At 43.0% G+C, this 26,853-nt stretch overlaps 1 protein-coding gene across 5 annotated transcripts; it reads left to right on the top strand.

Moving 5' to 3' along the window:
• Window positions 1-482: 482 nt before the first annotated feature.
• On the top strand, window positions 483-26,222 carry IYD (iodotyrosine deiodinase). Of its 5 annotated transcripts, XR_007773902.1 has the most exons (7): window positions 483-936; window positions 11,756-11,950; window positions 14,361-14,520; window positions 16,337-16,493; window positions 17,662-18,472; window positions 19,635-19,882; window positions 23,658-23,736. XR_007773902.1 is itself a non-coding variant. In XM_050949872.1 (5 exons), the coding sequence occupies exons 1-5, from the start codon at window positions 747-749 to the stop codon at window positions 23,838-23,840; spliced, it is 885 nt and encodes a 294-aa protein (XP_050805829.1). In that variant the 5' UTR covers window positions 483-746; the 3' UTR covers window positions 23,841-26,222. The 5 variants fall into 5 exon arrangements, 2 of the variants coding, with proteins under 2 accessions (XP_050805829.1, XP_050805830.1); XR_007773903.1 differs by lacking the exon at window positions 23,658-23,736 and having other exon boundaries at window positions 19,695-19,953; XR_007773901.1 differs by lacking the exon at window positions 23,658-23,736 and having other exon boundaries at window positions 19,635-19,953.
• The last annotated feature ends 631 nt before the right edge of the window (window positions 26,223-26,853 follow it).

Raw genomic sequence — 26,853 nt, 5'->3', positions numbered from 1 at the left:
TTTTTGAATGCTTGGGGGTGGTAATGCTGCAATAAAGAAACAAAACAAACAGAAGACAAGACCATAACATAGGTGTAGGCAACTAGGACTGACAGAGGGGCAGGGGGTGGAGATGAGGGGATATAGCTGTCTCCCGAGCAATGTAGGGATTGCATTTATAAATAAAGGAAAAACAGTATTTGGAACAGAAGCTCATTTACCTCACTTCATTAGAAGTGAACAAATTTAGTCCTGGTATACAACTACTCATTACAATGATATTCAGCAGTTTAACTCCAATTTAACTCTACCCCTTCCATATTAAATAAATGGACAAATAAATAAATAAAGTTGGCTCTGCCCCGGCACAAAAACAAAAGAAAGGCAATAGAAAACAAAATAAGAAAGTGCAATTGTGGCAGACCCAGGACTCCCACCATTCCCTAACTATGACACAGACACTGAAAAGACATTGCTAAGATATATGGGAGAGAGATCCAGCATTTTGAAAACTGCCCGATTGTGTCAGATTTTAAAGAGGATACCAGCAAACGAGCTGTGCTACAGAGCTGCAGCCATAAGGAATGTATGCCTGAGTCTGGGAAAACAACAGAAGCAGAGTATTTAACTTTCCTCTTTCTCACTACACGTTTTGTTCCACCCCTTTTTGCTTATCACCCTTCAACCAGCCCCCATTTTCTTTCTTTTTTGGGAAAGGAACTGTCATTGTAAGGGAAGGTACACCTTTTTAAATTAAACTCCAGGTCATGGAACTCTTTTCTTCTCTGACCCCAGTCTTCGTAGCAATTATATGTGTTTTGATTGGGATAATCCTGAAAAGCAACAGGAAAAACAGCAAGAAAGGGAAGAGCGAGACTAAAAATAAGTCTGAATCTCGCCGGTGGGTGGATGATGACCTCAGAGACAGCACTGATGATCTTCATGTAGAGGAAGAAGGTAAGGAAAACAGAACTCTACTTAGCATTTTTGTGTCTAATTTTCATCTGTTGGTATGAATAAGGGAGATAAGATCCCCTGGACTAATGTGACAGAGTTAGTCTGTGCACACAGCTTTGCAGTTACAATACACTGTAGTTCTTTCAGTAGTACAGAGATCAAATTCTACCTCTGGCAAACTAAGTCAGACCATCCCAAAGCAGGAAGTACTGGGCAACATTATTAGCTTAAATAAAGTAATTAATTGCAGGTCAGATTGCCTGCTCCTGTAGAAAAAAATTGTGGGGGGGAGGGGGCTAAAGAAGAGGAAATTGCCTCTCATTATGTTAGGAATGTAGGACTGGGATCTGCTTGGACGTTTGCTGAGGGTCAGATTTTTCAAGAAATAGGTAGGCAGAGAATTTGAACCCACAAAATGTGGCATTGATTTTGCACTGGGAACCAGGGCTGGTTCTAGGTTTTTGCCGTCCCAAGCAAAAAAAATTTTGGTTGCCTCTCATCCCCGCCCCCCGCACTGTACCCCCTGCTGCCCCAGCGCTGGGCTCTCCCCCACCTGTGCTGATTCCACCTGTTCCCCCCTCATCTCCAGCCGGTCCAGCGCTGGCAGGGTCGGGGTAAGCAGTGTGGGGCTCCTGGGCCACGCCTCAGCCCAGAGTCCCTCCAGCCAGGGCTCCTGCCTCCAGGACTGGCCGGGACCTGGGAGGGCAGAGCTGGGAGACTGCCCCAGCAGTGGGCTGAGGAGCGAGGGCAGGATAGCCCCAGAGGGAGCAAAGCCCCAGAGAGTGGGACACGGGCACCACACGGCAGCGCGCCACCCTCTATAGCCCCACTGCTGCTGCTTCTGGCCACCCTGCCGCAGTCCCTGGGCAGCTTGGTCTGCTTCGCCCAGCCCCGGCTGCGGTGCTGGGGGCGGCTGCCCTGAGGCACCTGCAGGCAGCTCCGTGTGCCCCGCGGGGTAGCCCCCAGCCCAAGTGTCCCCCCCAAGCACGTGCTTTTCTGGTACCTAGAGCTGGCCCTGCTGGGAACCGCTAGCCAAGGCCTCTGTAATTATGTGGCGTCCCTGGCCTATGCTAGTAGATCCTGATGCAGAATTGGTACATAAGTGTGTATGTGCACAAAATATACAATTTCTCCTTTTTGCTTTTTGAATATACTTTCTAAGTTCTCTCTGTTTCTTCTTAAACTAATGCTGCAGATATTTCCCCCTGTAATTTGTAGAGCTCTTCTAAAAACTCTCATTTGATGTAAACAACTATTTCAGCCACTGTGGTTTTAAAGTTTTATATTTAGATTTTTATCTCATAATGATACATGCTCTCCCAGAGCCCATGTCTCCAACTCTTCAAACTTCAACCAGTTTTCTGCTCCTCTATCTGTTGCTAATAAACATTACCTATCTATTTTACAAGCCTTTTCAAGTTTCATTTACTAGTATGTATAGCCAAAATCTCAATAATGGTACTTCATTAAGTTGTAGCTAAGTTCATTAGCTGTTTCCTAAATTATCTATAACTTTTTACAGTAGTCACTTCATCTACCATGCCCTCCTTACACAATGTATATAGTAATCCCCTACAAAATTAACAAAGCCCTCTCCCTTTATCACTTTATGCTTGAATTTTCTCATTAAACTGTGGCAAATTAAAATCCGCGTGGCTAATTAAAATGGTAATCTGTGAATTCTCAGAGTGGCACTTTGACTATGAATGTCTCCATCAGTTTAAAACATACATTTTGTAAACAAGTAAAAAAAGATTGAAGTTCTTCAAAAGGGACCTTAATGAAGAAAGGGTCATATTTAAAATGTTTTACATTTTTTCCTTTTACACTTTTATATGCTGCTTTTTTCTTTTTTTTTGAATGCCAGTCATTTAAAATGGGCCAACATAAAATTTTGTTCAAAATATTCACAGTCAAATTAAATTTAACTTTCATATGCAAATATTTTTGTCCTGTTAGAAAAAGGGAAATTTTTAGACAAACTTCCTTAATTTCCTGTAACTATAACACAACAAACATCCCCCCAGTACAGTAGGATTTTTTCACTTTTGAACAACAAGCAAAAATCCCTCCTCCATGTGCTGTGAGGCTTAAAGTCCAATGTCTCTGCAAGGCAAGCGCCTCTTTTTATCTTTAGAGAAGTTAAAAGAGCAAAGCCGCAACATGTGCTGAGCAAATTTTGCTCTGCTTCACAAGGGATATCTCAAAGACTTATGTACAACTGAGATCAGAATATGGCCCTCCCTGTAGTGATTTATTGAGCTAGTAATGCCTTAATTAAGGCCAGATCATACTCCCTTTGAAATCTGTAGTAAAACTTTCACTGACTTCAGTGGGTGCAGGAACAGAGTCCCTGGTTATTAACAGAGTTTCCATTATAAACTATATTTAAATAGTTTCACTCGCTTTCTTAAGCTCATTTCTACCTGAAATGTCTCACGTTTGACCTGTAGTTAGAGCAGTTGTTTTGTGGAAAGTTTCAGTTGAATGGAACCAGGTAGTTTTAAGATGTTGTCAACACTAGAAATTGTCCTGCTATAACTATACTGGTACAGTTAAAGCAGTACAACCTCCCTAGTGTGGATGCAATTGTATTAGTATAAAAGTGCCTTATGTCTGTATAGCTGCTTTCACACTAGTGCCCTGCCTATACTGCAAATGCTTTGCTGGTATAGCTATGCTGATATAGCAATACTGGCAGAGCCCCCTCATGTAGATGCAGCTTATGCTGACAGGAGTTCTGTCAGCATAATAACACCACCTCCCAGAATGACGCTAGCTAAGCTGACAGAAGCTTTCTTTCATCAACATAGCTGCAACTACACTGGGGGTAGTGCAGGTTACCTGTGTTGGCTATGGGGTGTGCCTTGTTTCAGACTTCTGACTGACATAGCTATGCCAACAAAATCGAAGTGTAGACCTGGCCTACAACTATTTTTGTAAAAATAAATCACACTTCTTACCAAAATTGTTATGCTGGTAAAACTTCCAAGCACAAACCAGGTCTAAGATAAGGGACTTGGAAAATAAAGTCTTTCAGTTTTGAAAAAAAAAAATTCTGCTTCTTGGACAACCATATTTGAGAAGCAGGTTGGTGTAAAACTGCACCAGGAAAACAGACCAGCAATTCTCTACCAGTGGTAGCAATGAAGGAGGCTGTAGTACAAACAGGACTCAAGTGTTACCTTCCCCACTGCCCAGGGTGGGCCCTGTCTGTCATTGTACTGGTTGTGAATTACAGGTCTTAATTTTCCTAGTGAAGACAAAGCCAAGGAGAGGTAGAACACAGCATATTTAATTTTATTATTTTTTTAAACCGAATGGAATATTTTTTATTTATTTGCTACAAACCCTCAACTCTCCAAGAGATATGTCTGGTGTTTTCTGTGATGCGGATTCCTGTTCATCAGCAACTGGCTTGAGATCTCCTATCCAGTTCACACTGACCAACCAAAAGCCAGCAGATGGAAATGAATTTTGGTGCAAATACCAACATAGGTATAGAAAATATTAATAAGATGTCACAATTTTGCAGTCAGAGGGCATCTGGAATCACTGTTTCCACTTTGTGTGAAAAAATATAGTTACAATAAACCTGTTTTCCTAATTACAGTTATTGCTTGTTCATTGTCTAAGAGATTAAACTAAACCAAATTAAGGCCATTTTAATTCTGAACAAGAGAGTACGCACAGAGGTTTAATGCAGTTTAACTAATTCACTTTAAAAAATCACGTTAGTTAATTCAGATAAACTTTCCTGAGCATCCTTGTGTAGACAAGCCCTAAGTTTCATTTTTCTTCCTGGTTCTTGGAAGAAGCCTCAATCCCACTGAGGCTGCTTTACTGTGTTATGAGCAAGAGACCACACTTGTTGAAAAAGGAAGAAGGGAAAATAATATGGTGCTAGTTTGATGGACAAGTGACAGCTGCTATCTAGCACACAGCAAGGCAGAAGAAGGAGACGGTCTTCTTCTGTGAACCAAGAAGTAAAAGAGATGTGGGGCCATACAGTTCAATACAGTCCTAGCTTGGTCTGTACTGGACCATGACTCTCACTTTTTTAACAAACTGGAGGTAAGTTGCCTGAACATAAAGCAAACCACACTTAGGTAGTGATGTTACTGAATCAGCACACCCTAAGAATCAAATGACATTCTTTATATCCATTAGGCTAGCACTAACACTTGCTAAGCCAGCCAGCCAGCCAGCCAGCCAGCCTAAAAATGGTGCAATGCTCTGAAAATGACATACCTTTGAGCAGTAACACCTAGGTACAGTTAGTTTTACTGCTTGGCTGAACTCACCAGAGCTGCTTAATGGAATTAAATTGCAGAGCGTGAAAAGGTTAGATGCTACAGAGATTTTTGTTGTTGTTCTTTCTCCAGCTTAAGAGGAGAATATTGCTTGGAGCCGTCCGAAAACCAACCATTTGCTAAGTGGAAGGCATACAGTACATTCATTTAGTGTCATGAGCGTCAGCACAGCAGATCTGTTTGCTCTTCTATTTCTATCCCTCTAGAAATTTCCTCATTTATGTGGCCCGGCATGTGAGATTTTCTTCTTCTCTAGATCTACAATAACTATTTGCATCCATCATAGCCATGTTCCAAGGTACTGTACTGTTACCAAAATAAGCACTTCAGTATTGTTGAAAGCTATGGTAAACGCGTTTCTTTAACCTTGCCATGAACAATGAAAGAGCCTGAGCACCTCTTGTAGCAATAAACTGTGAATTTCATAACTGCAGTACATAGTAATAAAAGCCCAGATTTTTGAAGGTATTTGGACATTGCTGCACAGAGTGTTTCAATTCCTAACTGATTTAGGAGACTAAATCTCATTTTCAAAAGGAATTTAGACACTTATGAGCCTAAATACAATTGCCAATCAGTGAGATTTAGGCTCCTAAGTGTCTAAATACTTTTTGAAAATGAGATTTAGCCTCCTACATCAGTTAGGTGTTACAACATCTAAGTACCTTTAAAAATCTGGGCCAAAATGCTTTGCCTCCAACTCCTTGAGATTTATACAGTTATTCCACTCAGATCTAGACTGTTGCTGAGACAAGTGCAGTCAGACTAGTGAGTCCACCATTAGCTGTTAAAAGTCCAGGATCTTAATATACAGATCACATCTGAAATGTCTTCATAATCTTTGTACGCAGTATTGTTGTGGGTGTGTTGGTCCCAGGATATTAGAGATGTAAGCAGAGTCAGGATGAGCCCTACCATGACATCTGGTGGTGAATTATGGGGAGTGTGGAAAGGAATTTTAGGTATTTGCATTGGCACACCCACCCCACCTAGCATAGCCCACGGCAGCCTGGGATGGTTATTTTGACAGCTCTGGGATCCCCAATTTCTTTATTCCTCCTGCCCCAGTAACAAAGTGTTGTCACCCTGATTATGTGAATGAGGAACTATGAGACTGCTTTATGACAGAGATGTCTCAATATAAATTAAGTGACACTTGCTAGACAAGGGACATGGGTTCCAAAACCCAGTGAATTGAGAGAGGTTGGGGACTGGTGTGTGTACCTGATGGTATGGGCCCCTTTTGAGGCCCTGAAACACCAGTTGCACATCCTCCTCTCTCCAGTGTTAAAGAGTAGAGCTAATTTTAATTCCATTAGGAGTCCATCTAAAGGCTGCTGAGCTGAATTCATGTTGGGCCAATGGTGCACCAGCACTGGGGCTCCCCTACTATGAGCTGAAATTGCTAAAAGTTGAAATCACTAAAGAGCTGGAATTACTGAGCTGAGAGCACTGAGTGCTGTGCTAACTAGTGGGGGAGCCTGAAGACCTATCGCTAAGCGGCTGGCAGAGCGGAGCAGTTTGCAGCATGTTGGGGCAGCCCATGGAACAGTGAGCGGAGTGGAGCGGTTTGCGGGGATGGCTGGAGTGGCTTGCGGGTTGGCTGGAGGAGCAGCACAGCTGGTGTAATGGAGCTGGTCGTGGTGAAGGCTGCAGCAGAACTCCACAGAGAGGCGGAGCAGTTGGCCTTGGCCCATGTAAGGTGCCCCTTACCACTCTGTGTGGGCCCCACCACCCTGTGCGGCCCCCCCCCCACATTTCCACCCAGGCTGAGGAGTGTAAAACTCTGCAGATAAACTTTTGAACTCTGGGGTGGCACTGACCAGAGACTTTTGGGTTGTTGGACTTTGGGGTGATTGGACTTAAGACCCTAAGGGGGAAAGGACATTGCCAAACGTACTTGGTGGTGGGTTTTTTTGCTTATGGTTTGTGTTATAATCCTGTTTGTGGTGTTTCTCCAATGTGATGCCGGATTGTTTACCTCCTTTATTAAAAGGATTTTGCTACACTCAGACTCCATGCTTGCGAGAGGGGAAATATTGCCTCCTAGAGGCGCCCGGGAGGGTGGTATGTAAGTGTCCCAGGTCACTGGGTGGGGGCTCAAGCCGGTTATGCATTGTGTTATTGAAATGGAACCCCTGGATACTGAACCCGGCCCTTGTTGCTGCCAACTCAGAGGGGCAGAAGGGTTACAGAGAGACAAGGTGGAGGAGGTAATATCTTCTTAGGCCTGAAGAAGAGCTCTGTGTAAATTTGAACGTTTCTCTCTCTGACCAACAAAAGTTGGTCTAATAAAAGATATTACCTTGCCCACCTTGTCTCTTCATAATCTTTCCCAGTTAATTGTTGCCATATTCCACTGAATTCCACAAGTCGGGAAGAAATGCAAGTCCGTTTCTGGAGCAGATGTTAAGATCAGTGGAGATTTGTGATCATGGAAGGTAAGCAAATGAAGTTGCTTTGTAAAGATGCACATAAAGCCAATTTACAGTAATAGACAAGGATCATTCAAAACCAGGTGAGCTGTTCTTACCCTCGTTGCCTAAGAATCAACCACATTGAGATAATTAGCACTGGCAAGGGTGTGCCACAATTATATAGAAGAGGTCCTATTTTAGTGAAGCCTGAGCCTGGCAATATACTGTCGTTAAATGCGTGTACCATTTCTTCTAAAAGTGTAATGCATGTACGCGATGCCGTGGGCTATGCTAGGTGGGGTGGGTGTGCCAATGCAAATACCTAAAATTCCTAAATGAATCTCTCCACCTCTCAAATGCTGCTTCTGCCCCCATGAGGATGGCAGTGTTCAGAGGTCACCTCTTCATGTCAGTACATCACCTCTTTATATTATGATATTAGCTGTTGTGAATTATACAATAATAAACTTCAGCATATGAAGAATACAAACTGTTCATATTTATTCCACAACATTTGACACACCTCTTTTATTAATGGCTGTGTTTGTGCCTTGTAAGAGCTTATACATTAGAGTAGTTATCCCTCTAATAATTTTTTTACTGGTTTTGCAATAGGCTTACAAAGAGTGCTGACAAAGCAGGGCAATTCTGTTCATTGATCTGCTTAGGAGCCAAGGTCAGACAAGTGGGTCTCGTCCAACACTGGCCTAATAGAAAGTGCAGTACATTTCATGGGTGGGATTTCTTTAATTCTGAATGCCAACTAATCCTCATTGTAAGGAGGTAACTAATGAGAGAATGGGGGTTAGCATTTTCCAGAGTCCTCTTCATTTGGCTATGTCAGGATATTCTCTCCAAACACCTCTCAGTTTACAGAAACTCACTACCACCAAATTGATAGGAATGATGTCAATGTCTCTATGTTGCTTTAGATGTAGTATTAGGAATCAATACAATCTGTCTTGCTATTCCACAAATCCACCAGTCTGACACACACAGTTTGAAACCAAATACCAATTGTGGGCCAGATTCTGTCTTCAGATATGTACACAACTCCCATTGACTTCACTAGGAGTTGTGTGCAGCACATGTAAACGAGGACAGAATTTGGCCCTTTTTGTTTTGGGAATGTATGAGATCAGGGTAACTGATTCCTTTTACAGAAGTACCAAGGGTATGATAAAGATGTGTGAATGTGCAGTTGATCAGATATGGAGACAGCAAGGAACACTGGTCAGTTAGAAGCAGCGGTGTGCTGAAATCTGATTCACAATGGCGTCCTTAACTAGTGTCATTTTATGTCTCTGTGGACTGATTACATATTGTTTTTATGGAGTGCTTTGGGTTGGGGTTACCAGAAGATGGTTCTACCATGGTGTCATGTAAACCCAATTTCCTGTGTGCCAGGTCCAAGGAGGAAAAGGAGCCCTCAGCCCTGCCCATCTCTTTCTCTTCTCTCCTCTCCTTCCTCCTCCGCCCCCGCCATCTCCCAAGTATTCACAGCCCAGTGTGTGGTGCTCCTGCTGCTGCTTTGGTGGTGACATCAGCCCAACTTCATAATGTTTGTACAAGTTAGTATTTTGGCATGCACCAACATATTCCCAAGGAATGAAAAATGAGAGAAAGAAAATTGCCTTTTTTTAACAGTTTGTAACTCAGCAAAAGCTGAAGGGAATTTCATGGAACAAAGAAGAGTCAAGACATGCTGCAAACACTGGAGCTGTGAGAGGTTTTGAAGCAAAAGTCATCAGGAGCCTTTAAAATGGAAAGTGTTAGGCCACCTAAATATCGGGGTTGCTCACAGCTCCCCCTATAACACAGTTTGCATAAGATGCATAATAGCTACCTTGGAAAGATATGTATTCTCCTTGACATACAGGTTTTCTTTTTCATATTGGAGATCAATAATGTTCCAGCAAAAATGTTAGGCTATTACTTCTTATCCTTGTCCTTGTGCCAGCTCCTTGCAAACAATGTATGCACAAGGTAAACAAAAATGAAATGTTACAAGGGGCAAATACTGCAGTAGCAGCCGCAAAGAGTCCTGTGGCACCTTATAGACTAACAGGCATTTTGGAGCATGAGCTTTCGTGGGTGAATACCCACTTTGTCAGATGCACGTAGTGGAAATTTCCAGGGGCAGGTGTATATATATGCAAGCAAGAAGCAGGCTGGAGATATATAGGTGTATATATATGCTGCTTGCTTGCATATATATACACCTGCCCCTGGAAATTTCCACTACATGCATCTGATGAAGTGGGTATTCACCCACGAAAGCTCATGCTCCAAAACGTCTGTTAGTCTATAAGGTGCCACAGAACTCTTTGCTGCTTTTACAGATCCAGACTAACATGGCTACCCCTCTGATACTTAAATACTGCAGTGATTTCTTTTTATGTACAATAAAATGCATATGGTCTAAAATCAAGAATCTTTTTGTATTCTAAGTATGAAATTGTATAGGCTGCAATGCCTCCCACCTGCTAAGCCATCCTTGGAAATATTTTTTAACCTGTTTATAGAATGAGCAAATACATTGTATGGGTCCCCCCAAAAAAATCATAATTAAAATTAAGAGAGAATTTCTGTTTGAACCTGTTCAAGACCATATAGCTACACTCTTGGGACTGTGTAGTATTTCCTTTATTTTGGAATAATAGCCAAATGACTATTAATAAGATCATAAAAGAAAATATTCCAATTTTTTCACTCTCTATCTTGGCAGATGACTTAGTATTATTGAATGTCCATTATGTAAAGGCTAAATGGGTTTCACTAAATTTAATAGCTGCAAAAAAATAAAACAAGTTTTATCCTAAGAATTCATAGGCTTGAGGAATGTAGAAGGGGAGGAATAGATCTCCAAGCCAACACAAATTTCATCTTATGAAAAAAATAAAAGGTAAGATTTCAGTGAAATGTAAGAATAGTTTTTAGGTTTTAAGAAAGAGAAAGAGGTAGAGCCCGGCAATACATGAGCTGATGTACTCAGTCATGCAGACACAAAAACATTATAAGAAAATTACCACTGTGTTTTGTTCAGCTTAGAAAAAACATCATTTGTTAAAAATTCCATATTTTTTTTAAAGTCACACTTTCTACTTTCTGGGTCCGTTAGGGGTGAGACTAACTTAGTGGAATTGTTATTAACACTCTTTAAGCACAGTTTGCTTGCCTGATTTGGGCCAGGACCAGGCTAAAATTGTTATGATTAGTTCTCATCAGCCATGCAGATGGGACCTGATCCTCCTCTGGCCTACACAAGTGCAAATTAGGAATAAATTCACTGTAGAAGTCAATAAATTTGTGTCTGTGTAAACAGATGTGAATAGAGAATCAGGCCAGCTGTGTGTTAATGCATGTTAGCAGGAATCATTTTAAAGCAATGTTTTATCTCCAGTTTAATATGGGTTTGTCACAAGTGTAGATGTCCCTCTTTCCCCTCTCCCAATGATGTCACAGAGACAAAGCATTGTGAAACCACAGACCTTAACCACAAAGTCACATTTGAACTGAGCTCTCTGCATTATAACACCTTTAGTATGAGATGTGACCCTGGAGAAAGGCTGGCATTCAACCCCAAAAGGAAATTTCATGTGTTTATAATGAGCTCTTTCTTGACTTTGTTAATCTGAATGACCTTTTACAGGTATGCTTTGGGGAAAAAACGTATGGCACTCACATTTTATTTTCGTTCATTTAGCTGAATCTTAGCTGTAATGTAGCATCTCTTTCACAGCAAGGTCTTATTCTTTAACCTAGTTTTCTGGATGCATTGATTGAAGCACAACAGGTCATGACTTGATGATGGGTCACACAAGGAGTCAATGGCTATAGCATGATTAGAACCTGGAATGCTCCTGGTCATTTGTTTTAAACAGCCTCTTTATGCAGTGGATTTTTCAACTAGAGCTGAAGATTAATGATCTCTGTCATCTGGCAGCTAGGAATTCTGGTTCTCCAGTGAGGTACAGGTACAAATTTAGGTTAAAACATATTATGGTGATTAATGTGAAATATGTATATGACTTCCTCCAGCAAGAAGAAAATTCTTACCACAGCATGCATTCTGCTCCTTCTTTACAGATGCTGATGGTGACTGGCAGGGATTAGATGAAAACATTGCACATGTCTCCTTCTCTGCTGAGCATTATTCCGAGGGTGAAATGATTAAAAGGTCAAAGGAATTTTATGAGCTTCTCAATAAGAGACGATCTGTCAGATTTATAAGTGATGAGCCGGTCCCCAGGGAGATCATTAATAATGTCATCAAAGCAGCAGGTATGGTACTGAATGAATGAATCTCTTGAGAGTGACAGAAGCACTGGTCTCCTGCTCCTCAAATGCATAAGATAAGGGTGATATGAAAAAACACAGGGAATTAAAACTTAGATGATGCCAACCATGCTCCTAGTTTTAAATGTAGGCCTATTGAATCAGCACTGAATGAGTATTCAGAAACACCTGAAAAGCCACTGAGTTAGTGGATACTGGCCCCTGCAATGTGACCATGGTAACCTTTGGAATCCTGACCAAGGTCATGTGACTGGGATTGGGAAATATGTTTTAGTTCTTTGTCAGAACTCCTGTGTGTCAGTTTCTTACTGCAGGACCAGACTCAACTCCACTGTAATCCCATTGACTTCAGTCAGGGATGAATTTGACCCCCATTATTTATCCTGTCCTAGAATTTGGCTGCTGTTAGTAAAGCCTAAAATTGTAAGAAGGATTACAGTAGGTTTCAGCAGCCTCTAGTAGGATTACTAATACAGAGATCCCAGCCACTATTTGCAGTGGATTGTTTCCGTGTTTAAAAATCTGTGAACTGTTTTGTTACTGTACTTGCATGTAGGAAGATGGCAATGTATTTCAATTAGCTGGCGATCATTAAAAACTGAACATGTTCTGGCACATGCAACCAAATGAACAAGCCTGCAGCATAGGTGAAGTGCTCTGAAAGCTTTGAGGAGTGGAGAAAGGGGAAAAAACAAACACCATTAATTCTTGTCTGACTCTCAGGAGAAACAAAGTAATTGATAAGCCTCATTTAATTTGAGAGTGAGAGTGCTATCTTTAAATAGTTTGTTCCTGGTGCATCTCAAACTTAAGTAGGGCTTTGGTTAGCAAATGGTCCTTTGTTTCTAAGACCTACACATAGTTAAAGGTGTTTAAAAGAGGGGCAGAGGAGTACAGATCAGGTTCTTTTATACTCACGTTACTTCTTTCAGGCATTTAAGTCTTGCAAAATGTGTATATTTTATACCTTTGATTTTATTCCTTTTCAGCCAGCTAAATACTCTTTCCACTGTATTTGTGCATGGCAATTAGGACTGAGTGAACAAGTTCAGATTTCATACACACCTACATGCACCAGCTGCCTTTGGGTCTGTCAAATCAAACCTATATTCTCTTTGGCAGACGTTTGCATCACAATATTCCTATTCTATGTGTAAATTGGAAACTCATTCTTTTTGGCTGCTAGGATAGTTTGCCCGAAGGCCATCAGCTTTTGCCCTGAAGCCAAAGCCTTTGGTTTTAATTGGCTATATATTCGGGCTGGTTGATGCTTTACTTTGATTTTAATATATTGCTTTAGTATTACTGTATGGCACTTAGATGCCTAGTGACAGGCACCTTACCTGTATGAAATTAAAAAATATCTAAATTCTCTCTTCTCAATTGAAGACAGTAATTGTAACAGACATTAGATAGGAACTAACTAATGGATTTAACACATCTGACATCTGACATCTGTGATTGCATAGTCTCCTCTTAAAGGCAGCATTGCCTAGTGGTCAGTCTATCCCACCAGCTGGTATGGCTCTTCAAGAGTTAAAAGGTCCAATTATAGATACAAGGAACTCAGAGATACTGAGAGAAAATAAGTGGTCCTGGGAGTACAAATGGTTTAGGGTGAAACCTTGTTCTTTAGAGGTATGGGGCCAGAAGCCTTGCAGAGAGGGTGGGACAAAGCTTCCCTCTCTCCCAGCCAATGGAGGATGAGCTGGGAAAAGGAGACCAGTATAAATGCTGCCTCCTTCCTCACAGCAGTACAGGTGCCTGCAGATTCTGAAAGGAATAAGAAAGGTCCTCAGTTAGGAGGGAACAGACACCAGCAGCAGACAGCTGCCAAACCCTCTGAGCCTGAGGATTAAGTGGGGTCAGTTGAGGTATAACAACTGCTTGAGTTACCCAGCGCCTATGGAGAAAAATAAAGATTGAGAGTAACCCTGGGAACAGAGTTTTGGGGGCAGCCTTCAGAGGAACTTTGGAAACCAGAAGCACCTTTTGAGACTATTTGGAACTTTTTGTTATGGATCTTTTTGTAGGAGGTTTTGTAATAAACAAGCCCAAGGCCGGTATAATTAAGATAAGCATCAGGAGTGCGTGAAGTGGACTTAACTGGCTTTGTGGGGATGCAGAATGAGACAGTACTACATTGATGCTGTAGGGGGCACTACAGCATAGGCATTCCCTTCAACAGGAACTTTAGACTTTCCTCCACGAAGAGAATGAATTGAGACCAGCACCACCAAGGGGAATGAATGCATTCTTTCCCCTTTGGTCAGCTTGCTTTCTTATTTCGCTGTAATTCAGTCCTGTATCACCCAGAAGGATGACCTGACTCTTCATTTTTTTCCCCTAGCATTCTATTGGTTGATATTTAATATTTGCATTTATTTGCATAAAGGAACTTCTCCCAGTGGAGCACACACTGAGCCTTGGACCTTCGTGGTAGTGCAGGATCCTGAAGTAAAACATAGGATTCGGGAGATCATCGAAGAGGAGGAGGAAATAAACTACAAGAAAAGAATGGGAGACCGATGGGTTAATGACCTGAAGAGACTGAGGTACAAAAATCAAGGCAAATAATGGGCCAAGATTTTTCAAAAGTGACTAGGGAGTTTTAAGTGCCTTACTTGAGACATCTTGAAAGAAGCTGATTTTTATAAAAGGATGAGCACCCACCTTGTGAAAACTGGCCTATTAAGTGTCTCAAGCTGAACACCTGAATATTGAGGCACCTAAAATTGTTAGTCAATTTTAAATATCTTGGGCAAGGTAAATAGATAAATCTAACTTGCAAGTGAGAAAGACAAAAGAAAAGGCTTGTTAGGGAATTTTATTCATACTGGCACCTCTTGTTTTTGCTTTTACTTCAAGGAAAAGCAGAATTATTCAGCTCAGTTTAAAATCCTATTTTTTTAGACCTTTTGAGCATTCTGGGGGTTATAATGGATCACAAATTGAATAGGAGCTAAAAATGTGGTGCAGTTGCAAAAAAGGCTAATATAATTCTGGGATGTAGTAATAGGAGTGTTGTATGTCAGACTTCTTGGCACGGGGGAGGCCTCAGTTGGAGTATTGTGTCGAATTGTGAACACCATACTTTAAGAAAGATATGGACATTTTGGAGAGAGTCCAGAAGACATCAACAAAAAGTGATAAAATGAGGAAAGGTTTTTAAAAAAGCATGTTTAGTTTTGAGGAAAAGAAGACTGAGAGGGCACCTGATAAATCTTCAAATACGTTAGGGGCTGTTATAAAATGGATGGGGATCAATTGTTATTCATGTACACTTATTTATTTATTATAATGGTAATTATGCTGGTTCAAGACCAAATTACATGTGTACGATGTACATAATTAAAATATATCTCTTTGCATAATGAGATGAGATATCATACATGAAAATAGGAGGAAGTAGCTCTTTTATATATCCTTCTAGGCTATCTCATCTCATAAATTCCTATAACAACATATCTGGAACCTAAGTGACTGAAGCCCAAAAGGGATGACCTACACAAGTACAGGTCAATGATCTAGGTTGGATGGATATGTACTACACAAAATAGCTTTAAAACTTATCCAAAGTTCCTAGTTCAGTGGCCCACTAGTAAACACCACTGTCTACAGTGGGAGCTATAGGAAACCCAAAAGTCTGAAAATCATGCCACTGTCTTAGTTCCCACTGCCTGAGAATGAGTGCTCATGAGATCAGTCCTCAGGTAGGAGGGGATATATCTGCACCATATTCTCATGCAACTGCACACTACAGAGCTGGCAAGTAAAATCTTTCTCTCATCCTTCCATAGACTGAGAGTCCTGGGACCCAGGGTTCTAATTCAGGTCTGTTTCCAGAAAAACATCCAACAAACTTCATTCAAATGTTGTTTAAGATCAGTAACTAAGCCAGGGTTTCTCAAACAGGGGTCACTGCTTATGTAGCGAAAGCCCCTGGCGGGCCAGGCCGGTGTGTTTACCTGCCCCATCCGCAGCTCCGGCCAATTGTGGCTCCCACTGGTCGTGGATTGCTGCTCCGGGCCAATGGGAGTTGCTGGAAGTGGCAGCCAGTACGTCCCTCAGCCCGTGCCACTTCCAGCAGCTCCCATTGGCCTGGAGCAGCGATCCATGGCCAGTGAGAGCCATGATTGGCTGGACCTGCGGACGGGGCAGGTAAACACACCAGCCTGGCCCACCAGGGGCTTTCCCTACACAAGCAGTGACCCCTGTTTGAGAAACCCTGAACTAAGCAGTAGCTTAAAAAACCCTGTTATTGCTGTTGTACATCAGTAACAATCTTTTATAGCCAACACATATATTATATATGATCGTCAGAACAATGAGACAACACAATAAATGTCTTAAAAAATCACCGTTTTGCAGAACAAACTGGATAAAAGAATACCTGGATACAGCTCCCTATCTGATCCTCATTTTTAAGCAAGTGTTCGGGATGCTTCCAAATGGCCAAAAGAAGACCCATTACTACAATGAGATCAGTGTTTCTATTGCCTGTGGTATTCTCCTTGCTGCACTGCAGGTACGCTGACAGCATGCTGTACAGTCAGAGTCGGTATAACGTAGAGATGAGTTAGGATGGGTAAGAATAGAACTGAACCTTTGCGCTAAACTTGGATTAAACCCAAATCTAATTTTTGAGGTTTGAAAAAGTTTAACTTGCTATTTGAAAAAAAATAAAAATCACGCAAGTGAAAGTTTGAAGCTGAAATGTTCATCTATTGATAGCATACATTGTCATGGAAAAAATAACACTGTGGACTACCTAGATATAGGCCCAAATATGAAAAGGTAAATCTTTCTCCATCCATACTGGCTAACAGTAAGAAGAACTTAATTTAAGCAATAAGCTTCGTGTTATTTGCACCTCCTTTTAGACAGTAAATTCAGGGGCATATAGGCTTAATACTGTCATTAATAGAGCTTCAGTAGATACCAGCTTAAGCACTCATAACTCTTGTACTACACTAATAATGATGCTAGGGGTCTCAGCTTACCAGTATGTCAGTCTTAAAATGATATGCCATTACTCTAACACAACTTCCTTTCATGACTCCCCAGGACATGTCTTGCTTTGAGATCAGTTTCAGTGTTGTGCACATTACTTGGGGGGGTAGAGGGGAAGAGCAGGCGTATGTTTTGTTTAACAGCCAATGCAGTTTCAATTGTTTTGTTCTAAAGATGAATTTATTTCTAATGAGTTTAAAGCTCTGAACTTTATACACTGGCCAATCAGATTGTTTGACTAGTCTCTCAACATTTAATTCTAGTCCTTATATTTAATACATGCAAAAATGTTTAAATAGTGATTTTTTTAAACTGTTAAATCATTAATGGAGCACAATTACAGCAGGCCAATGCATTACCAGACTCTTCTCTTTTAGTCTAAATTTTTCTGAATCCTTCGTTTTGAAGGAAAATCTTCACAGCAGGAAATCTGAGGAGGGAGCAGTGCGCAAAATTTAATTGTAACACTGGTATGTTGTCCCTCTGCAACTGTGTATGAGTACTGTATGTCTATACTGCAACGTAAACCCAGGCTCAGACTCAGGCTTGAGCCCCAATCCCCTTCTATCTACACACAAATCTCTGACTCTGGCTTGGCCCTAGGGTCCTAGGACCCTGCAAGGGTGGAGGGTCTGAGCCCATGACAAGCCATGACCCAGGGTTCAAGCCCTATTGTTTTGCAGGGTAGATGCAGCCCCACTTGACCCAGGTCTTGGGAGACTGCCAAAAGTATCCTTTATCCTAAGAATCTCCAATTGACTCAATTGAAAACGGAAAATGGAAGCCATCCTTCTTGGTGCACAGCAGCAGCTCAGTGAGTCAGTGTTAACCTTTCCATTGTCTTCACCGAGCTGCAAACACACCATCTGAGAACCTTCTGTGTTTGCAATGGAGACTGAACAGAACAAGCCTTTTCCAAAATGTGCTGCTTCGTGGTGATGGGAGCACAGCCAACTTATGTGAATCTCTGGTGCGAGGCCAGCAAAACTGTGGTAAAATTTTAGTAAAAGTACCAAGAGTGACCAGCATGCATACCAGCAAACTGCAAAGAAACTGGCAGCTTTGCCAATTTAATGGATTGGTGACCAGTGCAGGGAGTGGATTAAGTAAACAGCTCAAGAGCAAATGCTGGAAAACGAGGGACCAGAGCCACGCCTCAGGCAACTCGCAGGCACCCTGCCTGTTTTATGAGGTGTTGGACTGGCACTGCACCCAGGACGGAGCCAACTGTGGTGCATAATGGCCTGGTCAGCTCAGATGTGCCCTGCCAGCCGCAGAATCTAGCATGGGGAGTGATGGGAGCCAGCAGCAGACACTGAATGAGGACTATGATGTCACTCTGTTGCTGAGGCAGGCCTAGAGCACACTTAGGAACAGGATCAGCGGCGACTTCTGGGTCCATACTCAGAGGAGCTGTTTGATGCCCCCTCGAGGAACAGCCCGCTGCTGAGCCTGCAGCAGACATGGAAGGGACAGAAGCCACCTCTGAGCCTGGTAAGTTTCTGGCTCCAATTTAATATTTATTGCTACAGTAATGGAAGGGATTTCCACTATATGGATCAATGCAAAAGTTCTGAGAAGCTGAGGCTAGTGGCTTGTAGCTGCTAAAGGCAGATTGCATCACAATGCCTTGGCGCACCCCTCCCACTTGTGTGGAGTTCAAAATGGTGACCGGGAAACGCAAACAGTAAAGAACAGCTCTAAAGAGTATTCTTACTGGAAAGGCACAGAGATTTGCTACAGCCACTACTGTTTTTTAAAAATAACCTTACATTGCCATGCCTTTGTTTGCTGCTCTGTAATCAGTCAGTGGCCTAGGGACCTTCCTGGAAATTGTGTATATGTGTGTTTGGGAAAATGATCCATTTTCAAAACTAGTCCATTTGAGTTAGAGGAAGTCCATGCAGTCCGTAAGTGACAATCATTTATCCCAAGTCTGACTGGGGTTTGAATTTTTGCCAAGAAATATGAGCGCAGGGAGGAAGAAGGCTGTGGAGTTCTGTGTGGTCCCATGCAGCCATAACAGGGTAGCCCTATGGAAGCTAATGCAGCATCCTGTTGATTTTCTCATGAATTCTGACCCAGTCCCAGGTGCTGATAGCTGCATACATTTCCTGAAGCAGGAACCCCAGATAGGTAGTTAGGTTGTGGAGAAGGGCGTATTTTCCAAGACCACTTTAGTAGCTAACTAGGCCACTCTACTCACAGGGCCAGATTTATACCTTACGCGCCCCTAGGCACAGCATCTTCAGCACCCCTACCCCCTGTCTACAGCTGACCTTTGTGTTTGCCATAAAAAATGAAAACTTTTAACCCACTTAACTTTTAGGCGCCCCATGAAGGCCGGCACCTCTAGGCACGTGTCTACTGTGCCTAATTGGAAATCCGGGGGTGTCTACTCATAGATGTGCTACTCAATCACTATATATTTGAATACTTCAGCTGCCTACACTGCAGGTTTCCTACCAGCAGCTTTGCCAATGTGCCACCACAACATGGTCTCCAAAATGTGAAGTCCTGAAATGATAGAAAAAGTCTTTTGTAGCAAGGTCACTGACTGCCCCTGTACCCCAACATAAGTAGTTCTGCAATTTTTGTAAAACAAAAATGGCTTAGAATTTTTAACTTACCATTGTCTCTTCATTACTTTAACTAGGCCGTGTCCAGGGAGATTCTGTGGACTGAAACATCCCTTTCACAATATATCCCTCCACAGCTTGACCCCTGACAGCGCAGGACAAGCCTGGCCCAGTGTACCTTCTGGACTGTTCCAAGAGAAAGCATTTCCATGATGAACTTATGGTTCAACAAGCAGGGTCAGTACCAGAGACAGAGGGATGTAAGACTGGAGAAAAAGCGTGCCAAGAGGTAGGAGGAAGGCTGGGGCTTTCTGCACAGCTAGAGGTCAGTGTTTCAGCGTAGGACTAGGCACTTGCTACACAGTTCCTGGTTTTATGGAAATGTTCTTTTGTAACTGTTTGGATATTGTAAGGGCAGTTGCCTGCATGGCAATGGGTGACTGTTCTACTGTTTCAACATATTTATAAATAAAGCCTTTTATCTCATCAAAGTTTATTGCTATCATTGCATCTCATCATACAATCATGAGTTGAAATAATAAAGCTAAACACATGATCGGAAACAATTAGGAATTAATAAACAAACACTGTTCCTCTACAGTTAGGTACAGCAATCCACTCTTCAATCACTTCCTTATATGAATACATATTGTGACTCATCCCCCACCTCCATTTCATAAGTGGTCATGTCACTGGTAAGTACATTGCGTGGCAATCAAGCCCCCACCCCTCCAAGCACTGAACCCACCCCAAAGCAATTAGCCCCATTCCTCCCTACCCCCAACAAGCACATTCATATTTCCCACTCTTCCATGGGGCCATGCAAGTCCATAATGTGGGAGCACAAAGCATCCCTGACTTCTGATGCCTGGGTGCACCCAGCGCCAGCTGTGCGAGGTGCCCTTTCCGACTGAGGGTACTGAGTCAGTGGCCCCTCACTGTCATAGGTCCATTCAGGGGGAAATGACTCACCTCTGGCTCCACAAAGTTTGTGAAGAGCACAGAAAGGTACAGTAATGCAGACAGCACTGATGACACTGGCATCCAAACATGTCTGTAGACATCTCCAGTGGAATCTCAGTCTGCCAAAAGCACATTCAAACAACCATTCTACACCAGCTCATCGTGTAATTAAACCATCTTTTGTCTGAAATCAGGGCATGATTCATATGCCAAGGCAAAAGGGAGCACATAGGGTCCCCCAGAATAATGCTAGGGACATTTATAACCATGTCATTTGGTGGGAATAGTGTCCCAGCCTGTCCATGAATGTAAACTCCTGATTGGTGAGAAACCCTGGCATTGTGAATTTTCCCAGTGCAGCCTACATTGACATTCATAAATTGATCTCAGTGGTCCACAAGGGCCTCCATAACAATGGAGTAATCCCCTTTATGCTTTATGTACTCATGTGGTCCTGGAGGAGGGTAAACTATGGACACATGACTCCCATCAGTAGCCCTGGTGCAGTGTGGAAACCCCATTCTCTCAAAGCCAGCAATTACCCCAGGAATAGCTTTGTATGCCTACCATCTTGGAGTTAACCAAACGCCTGCCCGCCTCAGAAACCTCTGCCACTACTGTAGCCACTGTCAACTTTCCAACACCAAACTGGTTGACCACGTTCTGGTAGCAGTCTGGGGTAGCCAGCTTCCAGACAGCAACCTGCTTGTGAACTGGCAAAGGTACCCTCATGCCTTTATGTTTAAGGGTTGGAGCAAGCTGCTCACAAAGCTCCAGAAATGTAACTTTCTTCATGCAAACATTCTGAACCCACTGCTGGTCATCCCGGGTCCCTATGACAATGTGATCCCACCAGTCTGTGCTTGTGGCCCAGCACCAGTCTTGGCAGGGGGCATCAGTGGCTATGCTGAGTGTAATGAGCAGCATCAGCTAGTGTGAGTCTGCCATGCCAGGTTACTCTTCTTCCTCCTGCTGCTCCATCCAAAGCTCTATTACGCTCCTTTGGTGGGTCAGAAAACGCTGCCAAAATGTCCACTAATGCCACATGGAAACTCTGCCTGTTTCCTGACACGAGAGTGAAAGTGCAAGCAAGAGAACTTCTTGAAAAGGGGTCTCCTCCATGTTGCTTGGCAGGCTGTGTTGGCTAGCTATAACATCCTGTAACATGCAGGGTGGGCAGTACAGTTTTCCTACAGTGCACCAGTCAAAGGGCTAGAGGGACCACATTTCGGGAGAGTGCCAGGAGCCTGGGATATGGTCAGTTTGACTTGGGTCTGCATGCTGCACTGTGGAAGCCAGAGCCCTAGGTTAGAAAATTCTTAATGTAGGGTTAAAAATCAGTGTAGATGCTCAGGCCCTGGGTTCTCGAACAAAGGTCAGCTGATTTGAATCTCTCGAACCCTGGTCTTGCATGGCAATGTAGACATACCCTATGTGATTCTCCACTCCCCCTCCATGTAACCATGTATAAAGGGGGTGCAAAGAGGATGTGCCTAAAGGAAAAAAGGCAGAACCAGCATAGGCAGTAACTTCTCCTGGTGCTGGTGTGTGCTTGACCTCCCCCCGCATTCCGGCCCAGCCCCAACTCCAACCCTGCTCTGCCCCCACCCCACCCCCTTTCCAGCCCCTTCCCCGAAGTATCTGCCACAACTCCACCTCCTCCCTGCCCTTATTGGACTCCTTTCCTGCCCCCTACACTGCAGCTCCAAGACTGGAGAGGCTTTCTTTCTATGCCACAGCCCGGGGCGTAGCGGGCAGTGAGAGCTTCTCCAGTCCCAGGGCCGCAGCAGGGAAGCTGAGTGTGGGGTCTTCCTCTGCCACCCCATGGCTTCTGCCAGGGACAGGTGGGGGGCACTGGGGCTTCCCTCAACCAGGGACGAGATTGGGGCCACTGAGGAGGGGTCCCCTTCCCCGCTGGGCACTGCTTCTGTGGAGCAGGGTCAGGGTGCGGGGTTTTCCCCTGCCCCACCAGCCCAGCAATTGGTGCTCCGGGCTTCTGCCACCCAGCAGCAGATTTTTTCCAGGGCCTCCCAGTTGAACAGGGCCTCTGGCATGGGCACTGGCCCAGCTTCTAGAAATTATTTTATACTCTTTCAGAAGGGAGCCAGCTCTATGACTCCATAATACTTATCACTACTGGAGCTAGCACTGCCTCTTCAGAGCACTAGACCAGCTATTTCAACATGGGAGGTGGAACCTGTGAAAATGTCATAAAACTAGCTCTCCTTTAAACTTCGTATATGCCCTTTCGTTCTAAGGCACTCCCAAAATGCTTAACCAATTAAGCATTAGGCTATGTTCTGCTTAAATCCACATGCAAACTACTATTGAATCAATGAGAGCGCTATGTTCATGCCATGTCTAGTACCTGATCCTAGTGTTTGGCGTAATGCTTCATTTTCTTGTGGGATTTTATATGGGAGGACTGGGGAATAAGTTAATGGGTTTAATGAATGTCTCTGGGATTTAAAAAACAATCAACCCCCACCCCCCCACACACACACACTTTCATAGAAGACTACAGGCTAATCCTGTGTGGCACTTCCTGAGAGGCACAGCACTAAAGGTGCAAACTCTGGGGAAAGGGGAAAAGCCCCGGGTGTAAGTTTGAGCATCCCACAGGATTGATCTAACTTCCAACAGCCTCCTCATAGCTGCCTTAGTTCAGAATCCCCATAACACTGAGCACTAAGGTTAGGTCGCATCTCAGCCCCATCTACCTTGAGGCCTGTGAGACAATAGGCTGCATAGGACTGCTTATGCTAGCCTATGCTACTCCCACGTGGAGGAGTTCCTTTCAACCCCTTCACTGCTCTCTAGGCTGCTGGAGTGAGAGTTGGCCTCTGAATATCAGTGGTAGTGGGGGGGGGGGGAGAAGGGGAGGGGAGTGGAATGTACCATTTACCCAGCAGCCCAGTGTGTTTTATTTATAAGTAGGGTATTACATCTCCTTTGCTCCTGATAAGGATACAAATACGTTAGAGATGAGCTTTAAAGGTTCAAAACATGTGAGCATGTTTGGACTGCACAGTAGGAAGATGGGCATGGAAGGTCAGCTACAAACTCAGAGGACTGAATTTTATGTCATTCAGTTTAAACTGCACCTTGCTTCTGTTTGTCTGTCTCTCTCGTTCTAGAACGTGGGTCTGGTCACAGTGACCTCTACACCTCTGAACTGTGGCCCTCGCCTCAGGGTGCTGCTCCAACGCCCAAAAAACGAGAAATTACTCCTGCTGCTCCCTGTTGGGTACCCCAGCAAAGACGCCACTGTGCCTGATTTGACACGAAAGCCACTGGATGACATTATGGTGGTTATGTGAGCATAGAACAACCAAAGAAAGAAACTATTAAAATGCTCACTGTAAAGCAACAGCCCACTATCTGCTGCTTTTCTCTGTCTATTATACACAGCTTATCTTTGTCCCTTAAATGTACCTGTGGGTCTGGCTGTTTATACCCATATGCCTTCTTAGCACTAGTAATTGCAGCGGCTGCCTCCAGTAATAGCAGCAGGCAATCAAGCTCTGTGAATCTGACAGCTGCTATTATTGATGAGCCTGGTTGATTGTTCCAGGGAATATGCACAATAGCACTTCAGTTGCTTTTATGTTTTATCGCTTCAGTTTCCTCTCCCCGCTAGGGAGCGACTGGTTCCCTGAATCGGAAAGAACCTCCTCATCCTGATATCTTTTGATTGTCACTTGCACAGTTATCTTCACTTCGGGGGTTTCAGCACAGCAAGGTAGCAGAGAGGTTAGCAGAGAGTAAGCCATTTGTACATTGCTTGATGTACACCAGTCAAAGATCCCCTGCCCACCAGCTGCATTATCCTTTGCAGAGGAAAAGGATATCGTCACATATCTTAGTACTACTTCTGCTTGACTGAGCTACGTGGAGGCCTTATCTAAGCTAGATGTTTTCTATAAACTTCCTTCCTTTGCTGCCACTGGTGCAGGTCCCCATTAGGGGAAATCTAGGGCAGACATGGTACCCACGATGTTCTAACTGGTGTCATCTACATGTGCTCTGGGCAGTTAGGTGGCATGACAGTGAAAATGCTGGTTTCCTATCAATGCTAGTGCTCCCATCATTGCTGCCCCTAGTGAAGCAAATAGAGGGTATGTCTACACTGCAATTAATAACCCATGGCTGGCCCTCACCAGCTGACCTGGATTCGGGCCAAGGGGCTGTTTAATTGAAGTTTAGATATTCAGGCTTGGGCTGGAGCCCAGGCTCCAGGACCCTGCAAGGTGGGAGGGTCCCATAGAGGAAACCACAATACTGACTTTGGATCTGTCTGCACACACAGGTGCTCCGGCTTAACTGAAGTTGTCATTTTAAACTGATTTTGTTAAACGCATGCAAAAGACTGTGTGCGTGGACAGTCTCATTTTGGAATGTTTTACTAAGGCAAAGTTACAATGAAATGTCAACATACTACATCGTACATCATTTCTTCAGGATCTGGTTAATCTTCAAAGAACCTGGCTAAAAATTCTGGCTTCCTAGCTGGGTAGCCTGCCTCCTCTTACACTGATAAGGGTGAGCATACTTCTAAACACCCATTCTCTTTCTGGCATTTCTCTCTTTTATGTATTGCTATGAAAGCTTTTCATTACAAAGACAGTCTATATTTTATTATATCACAGTTCCATAGGAGGAGGAGGAGAAGGTCACATTTTCCGAATAAAATGCAATACAAAGGCTAACAGATAACAGTAAAAAAAAAAAATTTACTTGTCATTCTATTTACAATGCAGATACTTTACTGGAGCATTAAGTAAGCAGGTCAGGGGACCTGTAGGAAGCCGGCATGTTGTCTTAAGATAAAGCTCTTCAATAATTTCCTTATAAAACCATCTAATTCCTGCACAACCACCACATGTGCAAGTATGTTCCCCTTTCTCTATAACCACTGCAACAGCAAAAATATTGCTCTTAACTGGAGTCAAATGCCATCTATGTGGTCATTTATAAACAATTTCTATGAGCTACTCTCTTGGTCTAAACCAGACTTATTAAGTTTATTAGGAAAAGGGTTAATCAATACAAAACTAAGGCCTTGTCTATAGGGAAAAGTTGTACTGGAGTGACTTCAATTCGTTTTTAAAGGAGTATAGTTAAATTGGCACAAAGCTGTGTATGGACACACATTTCGGTTTAGCTTACATCTGTTCCCAGTTGACTTAAGCTAAACCAAAGTTCCTTTTAAACTGAAATAAGTGGGCCCACCTACAGGTTTTAACTTGTTTAACTGAACCAGTTTAATTAAACCAGTGTGTGAGCAAGGTTTTATATTATAGGGTGGTGGTTAAAAGAGAGAACACAAAATGAACTGTCAAAAATCAAAAACTGTTTTCTTTTTCCATTCATTGATTCTGGAAATTAACATATTAACACATCAAAAAGAATGTGAGCCTGTAAATTGTTCATCAATTGTGTGGAAATGACTCTGCTGAAGATTCCATCCAGCAAAGAGCCTTTGACACTGCAAAGCACATGTAAAAACCAGAAAAACATCAATCCAAATACAACCATCTTTATAGTATTACAACTGTTGATGACACTGTACAAGAGAACCTCTTCAATCACGTTGAATGCTGCTGTTATGTCAAGCCTGCTTAGATCTGCCAATATTCTACAACTATGCTATCATTTTTAAGACAGATGTGAAATTGGAAGATAAGAAATTTTGCTCTTGTGTTTTCCTGCAGGACTTAAATAAAATGAAACATTCCATCTACATGCTCTAATTAATTAAAGGCTTTTAACTTGTTTGATTCTAATAACTAATATGGGCAGAGATTAGCATGGTGGAAATGTCTCCCAGGTGCTTTAAACATTTGAACCACGGTAAACAAAAGGTTCCATATTTTCTAAAGAGCTCAGCACCCAGCAGCTCATCTTGTGACGCTTATGGCCAGGTTTTTCAAAACAGCTCAGAACCCAGACTATGGAGCTCGTGAAAATCTGGTACTGAATGAGCAATACACGAAAGCCTGGAAAATCAAAAGTGTAGATGGAAAACACAATGCTCTTAAGGGGCTGTGGAGGGTGTAGAGGCCTCGGGTTGGGGAGCGTCATATGAGGAGGTCACATCCCCCCCCGTTAGCTGCTTCCCCATCCCGTACCAGTAAGAAATGGATTCCACTTGCACCACTGGTGCCAGTATTGTTAAAGCAGTACAATTTCTGTGTGCAGAGAAGCCCCAAGAATCAAATCCAGACCTGAGCTGGGTCCTAAGTAGTCAGCATGGGCAGCGCAAGAGGGGATTGAATCCTTAATGCCTGATTGTGGAGCCACTCTTCATAAGCCACTTCAGCTCAAAAATGA

The sequence above is a fragment of the Gopherus flavomarginatus genome, chromosome 4 (genome assembly GCF_025201925.1).
Source record: "Gopherus flavomarginatus isolate rGopFla2 chromosome 4, rGopFla2.mat.asm, whole genome shotgun sequence".
Classification (NCBI taxonomy): Eukaryota; Metazoa; Chordata; order Testudines; family Testudinidae; genus Gopherus; species Gopherus flavomarginatus.
This window is presented reverse-complemented; position numbering and strand designations above follow the sequence as displayed.